This window comes from Sinocyclocheilus rhinocerous, unplaced genomic scaffold (assembly GCF_001515625.1).
Source record: "Sinocyclocheilus rhinocerous isolate Xijiao unplaced genomic scaffold, SAMN03320098_v1.1 scaffold564, whole genome shotgun sequence".
NCBI classification, from domain to species: Eukaryota; Metazoa; Chordata; class Actinopteri; order Cypriniformes; family Cyprinidae; genus Sinocyclocheilus; species Sinocyclocheilus rhinocerous.
In genome coordinates, this window is record NW_015645070.1 from 2499291 (window position 1) to 2508689 (window position 9399).

General features: G+C 35.8%; 1 protein-coding gene across 1 annotated transcript; it reads left to right on the forward strand.

The window, feature by feature from the left end:
- Window positions 1-2242: 2242 nt before the first annotated feature.
- Window positions 2243-5618, forward strand: LOC107705366 (thioredoxin-related transmembrane protein 1-like). The gene is made up of 8 exons (XM_016508624.1): window positions 2243-2498; window positions 3102-3217; window positions 3312-3357; window positions 3631-3759; window positions 3975-4020; window positions 4453-4554; window positions 5282-5345; window positions 5491-5618. The coding sequence occupies exons 1-8, from the start codon at window positions 2326-2328 to the stop codon at window positions 5616-5618; spliced, it is 804 nt and encodes a 267-aa protein (XP_016364110.1). The 5' UTR covers window positions 2243-2325.
- Window positions 5619-9399: the final 3781 nt, after the last annotated feature.

Here is a 9399-nt window from a genome sequence, read left to right on the forward strand (position 1 = left end):
TAATTTTGTGCTATTTTTAGCAATGTTAAAGTCAGTTTATTTTCAAGATCAAAAAATAGGCCTGCATAGTAGGCTACAGAATTTCCAGAAGAACGTGATTTTAAACATTTCCCTAACCCCACCTATACATAATCATAACCCTTTCCTCAATAAATCAGTCTAAACACTCACATCACACTCACAAACACAACACAACACATTACATTAACATATTCACTGTGGTACAGCAATTATCACATCAGTGCTGTCATTAGCACTCATTTAGTGTCAGCAGAGAGTGAGTAACAACATCCTCTGAGGGTGTGTGTGCATTTCTGCCTCATTGTGTTTCTTTAGCAAACTGCCAAGCATTCTCTTTTATTGTTCTGTGCAAGCATGCACACACACAAAACCTCAAAGTTAAATAGCAAAAATCTATTAGTATAATGGTTAAAAACCTTGGCTTGTAAAAAGATAATTAACATAAAATAATGACCTCCAGGTTGCTTCAGGAAATGAGCAAATGAACCAAGTAGACGTATCAGCTAAATATAAGCAAATATATTAGGCTATAGACTATAACAAATATTTTATAAGCACATTTTTTCTTCTTCAACAGCTATGCTATAAACTCTTTACTATAAACTCATTTCCTTCATTTCTAGCTATACTTTCTTCGTGATTTTTATATTTTCCTAATGGATTCATAAATTCAACTCAAGTTTCAATCACAATCATTTCAGTAAAATCATTCTATGTGCTTTTACGAGTAAGAAAGAGATCGTGCCGTGGCGCCACCTTGTGGTCACCATATATATATATATATATGTTTAGCAGATAAAACCAGACAAAAGGTACTAATTTCATATAATAACTGAAATATAAATACAATGGGCCACATATGCCATCTAAAAATCATTAATCATATGTTGCTATAATATTTTATACAATCAAAAATTATAAGCAATGAATATATGATTATATATGATGATATATGAATATAGCAAAGAAAGTGAAATTTTCTTTTAAACTCAAAAGGCAGGAACAGAACAAATAAAGAAAAGAGGATTTAAAAAACAAACAAACACCAAAACAAGTATTAATCATGGTACATGAAAGATCTCATCATATCTCTTCAAAAAAGAAATAATAAGCACATTTTTTCTTCTTCAACAGCTATGCTATAAACTCTTTACTATAAACTCATTTCCTTCATTTCTAGCTATAGTTTCTTCGTGATTTTTATATTTTCCTAATGGATTCATAAATTCAACTCAAGTTTCAATCACAATCATTTCAGTAAAATCATTCTATGTGCTTTTACGAGTAAGAAAGAGATCGTGCCGTGGCGCCACCTTGTGGAAGGATAAGAAAGTTAACAGTAGATTCTAAAGATTTGTTCTGGTTTTCAAAAAAGCAAACAACATCCTTAATGTGTAAATCACAGTTCATATTAACTTTAGAAAAACAACAGGAACTCAAATCTTTCCAGAAAAGTGATGAAACATTACATGAGAAAAATAAATGACAAATATCTTCACTTTCTTTTTTACAGAAGGTGCATATATCAGCTACATCACAAAATTTCGACACAAAAGCGTTACAAGGGTATATATTATGCAAAATTTTAAAATGCACTTCTTTCACTTTATTGGGTATACAGTATTTATATGGTAATAACCATGTTTTCCTCCATTGAATGTTATCTATTTTAGAACCCCCCAAAAGTTTCCCTTTTGGAGAAATTGAGTTTCGAGATTGAGAAAGTTGACGAATAAATGAATTATTACATTCTTTACTTAAAAGCGAAACACCTCCCAAACATAACTGTGAAAGTTGTTTTGAGCATGACTCATGGGTGAGGGAAGCTTTCATCAGACATATTAATCCATCAGGAATCGCCTTTAAACGGAACGGGACATTGATGGATATTCATAAAACATTCATAAGATAACAAATCACCATTAGAGTTGAATAGATCAGCAACAAAAATTGTTTTTATCAAACCATTTATCAAAAAAGACTGATCTATTTCTAATTTTAATATCCAAATTATTCCATAAGATGGTTTTGTGGGGGGAAAAGTTGTGGTTGTAAACCAGTTTCCAGGCTAACAAAGCTTGTTGATGAAATCTAGCCAGTTTAATAGGTAATTTACCAGTGGAGTAATTGCATTTCATCAAAAAAGAAAGGCCACCTACCCTATTATTAAATATATTATTAGGAGAAATTTTCTTTTAAACTCTATCAACCGTTATACGCCATGACGTCAACGAAGCGGCTCCGCCCATCAGTGGTACGTCAGAGTCGAGGCGGAAGCGGAAGGCAAGCAGTGGGCGCTGAAACATGGCGTGCACATACACACGCACAGTCAGGATGACAGCCGGCGCGTGTGTGTTTTCTGCGCTTATCGCAACATGTGTGATGCTGCAGCCCGCGTCGGCCAAGTCGGCCAATTTAAGAGTAATCACAGATGGAAACTGGGAGGAAATCCTGACGGGAGAATGGATGATCGAGTTGTGAGTTATTAAACTGAGTTGTGCAAAAAAGTCTAGTTTATTTATGTTTATCTATGCATGTTGATTAATGCTGCACATGAATCTAAATGATCTAAAATATCTAGCTTCAGATTATTACATGACTTCTTATTGCAGTGTTCTTGTGCTGGATAGAGGACTCAGGATTGAGGAAGTTCAGTGGCCTGAGGTTAAAGGCGTAGTTCACTCAAAAACGACTTAAGATTTCATCAGTGACTTCCCCAAATGTTGATTCAAAACCTCATGACTTTCTTTTTTCCTTGGAACACAAGAGGAGATGTTGGGAAGAATAACAGCCTCAGTCACCATTGATGTTCATTGCATCTGTATCTGATTGGTGACTGTCATTCTGCCTAACATCTCTACCAACATGACTGTGAGTAAGTGATGTCAGAATCTTCGCTGCCCCTTTCTTCAGAAGTGTTTAACCGTAGTTTCCCCTGCACACTTCCTCCAGCTGGAGCAATCGAGCAAGAGGATTGTAGTTAAATGGATCCAATGGAAAACAAATGAGCCTCAGTGTCTTTGTGCCTCCTCTGGCTGGGATTGTGTTATTGGATTAAAAGGTTTGCTTGTCTGCTGCAGCTTTGCTCCGTGGTGTCCAGCCTGCCAGCAGCTCCAGCCTGTGTGGAATGAGTTTGCAGAATGGGGAGAAGATTTGGGAGTGAATATAGCCAAAGTGGACGTCACCGAGCAGCCAGGTTTGACTCTATCTGCTGCACACATCTGGTTTCTCTGCTCACCTGATCGCCTGTGTTTATGACTCTCACACTTGTCTCTCTCTATGTGCTGCAGGTTTGAGCGGGAGGTTCATCATCACAGCTCTCCCAACTATCTACCAGTGAGTTTCTTTCCATTTACATACATTTAACCCTTTCTTTAGAAGTTAGTGAGCTGGTAATTGGTGATGGATTTGATCAAATCAAAAAAGTAAACGTAGTTGTGAACTATTGAAGTCTATACTGTCGTTTTTGATTAATGCAACTTTGCTAAATAAAAGGATTCGTTTTCTTTTGTTTAGATAGATAGACACCAGCAATTGTCTTGTTTACATCTGTGTGGTGTAAAAGCAGTTATAAGTGGTTAAACACGGCTGTTCGCGTGTGTGTTGCAGCTGTAAAGATGGTGTGTTTCGGCGGTATCAAGGAGCCCGATCTAAAGATGACTTCCTGAGCTTCATTGATGAGAAGAAATGGCAGAGCATAGAGCCGGTCTCTTCCTGGTTCGGCCCCTCATCCTTCCTGTGAGTACATGCTGTGTGTGCTGGGGTGGTTTCAAATTGTATAATAATGCAATAGCTCTGGGCTATATCTCCAGAAAAGGGAGTTTAGAGAATCCACAGCATGTGGTTAATGCTGATTCACAAGTTGGCTCACTTTTAATGTAATACTGGCAGGCGTTTTTTCCACTTGATTTGACACAATTTCTGTGACTGACTGACTGACTTTTTTATTTTAGGATGAACGCAATGTCAGCCCTCTTCAAGTTATCCATGTTCATCAGGGTGAGTGTGTATGCCTATTAATATTTAACTACTGCATTCTTGTCAGTTTTGTGAATTCAATTCAATGAAAGTATATACACTATTTTCCTAGCGATTCTTTGAATAATTTAGAGTTATAACTTACAGGCACAAATCATTTAGAATTCAAGCTAATGGTGAAGGAACCAGCAGCAGACACTGAGAGATATAGTCAGCCGGTCGATAATGCAAAATAAACCCCCTGACCTCAAGTAGAGGTGACTGTATCATTATTCTGCATATGACACAGCATAGTGTAAGCATAATTTAAAGCCAGAAGATATATGTTTGTTTAATGACTCACTGCAAAGAAATATATTCAATCGTAAACACCTGACCTGATGTCTTTATAATGTGTTCAGAGAGGTTTTCATGCAGTCGTTTAAATATTTTTTTTTTTACTTTGTGTTTCAGCATTGCCATAATTACTTAACGGAGCAGCTGGGCGTCCCTGTTTGGTGCTCGTATGGGATATTTGCTCTAGCAACACTCATCTCAGGATTGGTCCTTGGATTGGTGAGAATACACACTAATATTCAAAAGTTTAAGGTTGTGTGATTTTTAATGGCTTTTTAAGTTATTTGTGCTCACCATAACTGCACTTGGTTGATCAAAAATGCAGTAAAAACAACTTGTGAAATATTATTACAATTTAAAATAACTGTTATATTTTAATCTACTAGATTGTAATTTCTTTTAGATGGCAAAGCTGAATTTTTAGCAGCCATTACTCAAGTCTTCAGTGTCACACGGTCCTTCAGAAATCGTTTTAATTTGCTGATTTGGTGAAAGAACATTTCCTATTTTTATCAGTGTTGAAAAGAGTTGCTGCTTGATCATTTTTGGAAACAGTGATACATATATTTTCAAGGTTGCTTTGATGAATAGAAAGTTCGAAACAACAGCATTTATTTGAAATTGAAATATTTTGTAATATTATAATGTCTTTTACTTTTGGTCAATTTAAATGTGTCCTTGCTAAATTAATGTATTAATATCTTTTTAAAAGTATTAATAACCCCAAACTTTGGTTGTGCACACAAGATATGTTTCAAGTGTAAATGAAGTGGGTAATCCCAGAATGCATTGCAGTGAACTCATCTATCCAAAATTGTGGATCTAAATAGTATCAATAACATGCTCAATCTAATTTTGTGTGCTTTTACATCATTAGCTTAGAACATGCTAACATGAAACTCTATTGAAATCGTTTTTAAATGTCTCCTTGATTTCTTTCTCTCAGATACTGGTTTTCATCGCAGATTTTGCGTTCCCATCACGCCGGTTTGCATCAGATTATCACTACAGTAAGTGTGAATGTTTATTTCAACCTGCCTGCTTGACTACAGGAACATGTAATGTACCTGAGATTCAATAAATGTGATGATTGAAATAAAAAACAACATGACAATAATAAAACTATGATGAAATGACGCATAAATGTTTGTGTAGGGAAACTGCCTGCTGGGCAGGTACGTCTCCTGCAGCAGTTGGAAGATGAACAGGAAGCAGACGGAGAGGAAGAGGATGATGACGATGATTACGGTGGAAAGACTGCACAAGCATTAATTTACAAGTAAATCAAAATATAATACAAAAACATAGGGTTCTTTTAACAAAATGAGAATAATGTCTGAGAAAAGGATTGATATTGCAGCATGGTTTGATATTTTAATGCAATAAAATTCACACAGTATGATTTTATTGTGTCAAATTACTTTTTGTCGGCTACTATAAAATGTGTGTGAGATTTAGTTGTGAAGCCTCAAACACAGTGATCCTCAGCCAGGGGTCTGGGGCTCATTAAATGGCCTTGAGTAATTTTGGCCCATACAATGTATTTTTGGCTATTGCTACAAATACGTGCTACTTCTGACTGGTTTTGTGGTCCAGGCCAGGGTCACATATATATAATTACAAAGCAACTGAAATAGTATTTTCTTGTAAAACGATAGTTAAATGTTCATAAGATTGAGATTCTTTGTCCAGTTTCGGGCATATATGTGAATTCACTAATACACAACATTACATGGAAGTATCTTGTTTGTTTACCCTGTCAGTTTGTATTGTGAATGCTGTTCAATGATGATGAAATTCAAAAGAAGTATTCATTGTCAGATGCATGTACACACATAGCTGGAGGCTGCATTTGCCATTAACTTGTGCCTATAGTTGCATAACCAATGACATTGTCTGATATTGAAAAAACTCTCTCACACACACAAAAGAAGAGCTCTCTGTGTCTGATATCCTTCTCTCCTGTATTCAGGGATATGCTAACCTCCTTTTCAGATGCTCTACTTTTATTATGTTGCTCCACACTTTTTAAGCATTCACATACATGATGTAAAAAAAAAATTTCTTATTGGAAGGTGCAAGAAGTATAAAGTTTCTTTCAATGTGACTGTGAAACCAAACTCTTCCCTGCACGGTCAGTGACGGCCTCGGATAATGTTACTACGTCTACAAAATATAAAGTGCTCATGTTGACACAACATACTGCTGTTTTTCACTGATACAAATGGTGCATATAATCTGCCGAGACACACTGATCTCAGTATTGTGAAAATAAAATGGCATTACAGCCGGATCAAGCTGACTGCAGTTTTGAATTACATCATAGTGTTGCATTACAATTTAGCAGTGAGAGATGAGAATGTACCATTAGAATGTACCATTTTTTCTTATATCATTCAAAAGTTTGGCATCAGTATTTTTTTTTAAAGAAATAAATACTTTGATGTAGCAAGGATGCATTAAATTGGTCAAAAGTGACAGTTAAGGCATTTTGTTTCAAAAGATCATCCTTCAAAAGTATCCTAAAAACATCAGTTTGACAGCACAGCACAACTGTTTTCAACATTGATAATAATAAGTTGATATATGTTTCTTAAGCATCAAATCAGCATATTAGAATAATTTCTGAAGGATCATGTGACACTGGACTAGTGGCTGCTGAAAATTCAGCTCTGAATAAATTACATTTTAAGTTATTTTTTTATATTGAAGACAAAACTCTGAATCTAATAAGTTTTATGTGATGAGAATTTTTTATTGAATTTGTTACAACATGTTCTGGAAAAAAATATAGCAGCAAAAATGTAGTTACAGCAGAAAAATGAATGCTTTTCCAGTCTGTGAAACTGATTATACCATTAAGAAGGTTTATCACAAAGATAAAAACTAAGACACTAAATGTAGATCTCAGGCTAAACTTAAGGCATCAGAGAGAATCATGTATGTTGTTTACAGGGAAGGTTCTCGTTCTGAGCTGACTGTCATTAAAGGTAATTACTGTAATTCTCAGCACGCATCGCTGCTGCACAGAGCAACACGACTGCTCAAAGACATCATGGGACTCTGAAGGGATGGAAATAAGTATTATTTTAGTCGCTGCATCAGAGTCCATGTTCCTTTTGCTTTTAGCATCGCAATCTATATTCAAAACCAAACCTGCTCTGCAGTTCTGTGTGTGAAACTAGAGATTTGCAGAAGGACAGTGATTTGAGCAGCAGGTGCAGAAGTCACAATGTTCCTGGTTGGAATGTGTTTGTCTGATTTATTTTCCCATGAGCCTGGACCTCCTAAAAACACACATTTTCAGACGCCAGAGCATGACTGAAACATGGGCCCACTCAATCTCTCACATACACAACCATTTGAATGACAATCAAAAATTGCTCATTTCACTATATTGCTCATATAGGAATTTAAATCTGTCCAATAGAAGCTTGTTTCCGCCAATGAAGTAAAAAATTAAAAAACGTAATTGTCACTTTCGTTCACATTTCTGTCTTTTTCCTCACAATTCTCAAAAAAATAAAAAATAAAATAAATAATAGAATTGTGAGATATAAATCCAGAATTGTATAAGATATGAACTTTTTTTGAACTAGTTTTGCAATTACAATTGGAAGTTGCAATTACATTTTTAATTTTTTATTTCATTGCAGAAAAAAACTGCAAACTCACTCAGAATTGTGAGAAAAAATAGTCTGAATTGTGGGATTCTCAGAGCTGCTTGTTGAGAAGCAAGCTAACGGACCCGATCCATATCTAGGTACTAGATCATATCATAGAGACTTTCATATGCACCTTATATATTATAGAGTTATATAATACCTCTGTATTTGACCTTATATCGTTTCATGTCTTAAAATAAACAGCAGGTGTTTCTCTCTAGACTGTTTACCACTAAGGAGCTGTAGAGACATTGTGCTTTTCACTGCCCAATTTAGAAATTTTTCTGTCTCTCGACCCCATATTACCACCCCACCCAAACCCATTTCCTGAGGAGGCCTCACAATACACACACACGCTCACACATAAATATACAAACACACACACACACACGCTCATAATTTTTGAAAAGAAAAGAACCACTAAAATGCAGTGATTTTCTTCTGACTGTGGCATTGCATATTATGCTAGGGAACATATGATTTCAGAAAAAAAAATACAACAGACAAACAAACATATTGTTTGAGCACTCTTCTGTACTACATGAAGGACACATTTGCATTTTTGCAAGTTACATGTTTTTTTTTTGTATTATAAGAAGTATGCATTGCTGTACTTTACTGGCATTGATGGTTACATGAAGAATATTTAATATTCATGGAATTTTTCCATTACACAAAAAGGAAAAAAGGTTCTTTAGATTATTTAAATGCTCTTTACGCTAAGAAAATGGTTCTTTCAAGACATGTTCACTGAAAGAATCTTTGGGGAACCAAAAATTGTTCTTCTATGGCATCACTGCACAAAACCTCTTTTGGAACTTTTATGTTTAACAGTATGCTTAAAAAGAAGCCAAAGCAAATGCATCCTGCAAAGGTAAAGCTGTGAAGGTTATCCTATAAAGTTTGAGTTTTGGCCCCACATGTTATGGGTCTGAGTGATCTGTTTAGGTCCAGTGGTCTCCAGTTACAAACGGCAAGAACATCTGGATGTATTTAGCTGTTTGCTCTGCCCGGCTACAGTACAGCCTGAGCTCAGAGGCATTAAAAGTTGCATTGTTCTGTTTCTAAAATATCATTCTCGGCAAAAAGATGATTTATCTGTTAAACAAAACCTTTTTAGTCAGATTGTTTACACCGACATTTTTGCACTTAAGCGGGTGTGATTTCATCTAAAAGCACTGTGGAACAGAAAGGGAGGAAATGCTGGGAAAGGAAGTGGTTTCCTTAGAGTTTCCTGTGCCTAGGCTTGATTCTTTACTCCATTGGGGTTTTGTCCTGGTCTTGTTTTGCCAAATCAGCAGTGTCACGGTGGCAGTAAGGACATGGCTTTGCTTTCACATTGCTGTGGGCTGCTGGGATACTAGAAGGTCAAGCACTGACCAACACTAAACATGAGAAG

Bases quoted from the DNA above. Each gene is read 5' to 3' on its own strand.
- LOC107705366 (XM_016508624.1), top strand. From the start codon at position 2,326: ATGGCGTGCACATACACACGCACAGTCAGGATGACAGCCGGCGCGTGT. The intron at 2,499-3,101 runs GTGAGTTATTAA...TGTCTGCTGCAG, and splicing joins GGAGAATGGATGATCGAGTT to CTTTGCTCCGTGGTGTCCAG. The intron at 4,555-5,281 runs GTGAGAATACAC...TCTTTCTCTCAG, and splicing joins CAGGATTGGTCCTTGGATTG to ATACTGGTTTTCATCGCAGA.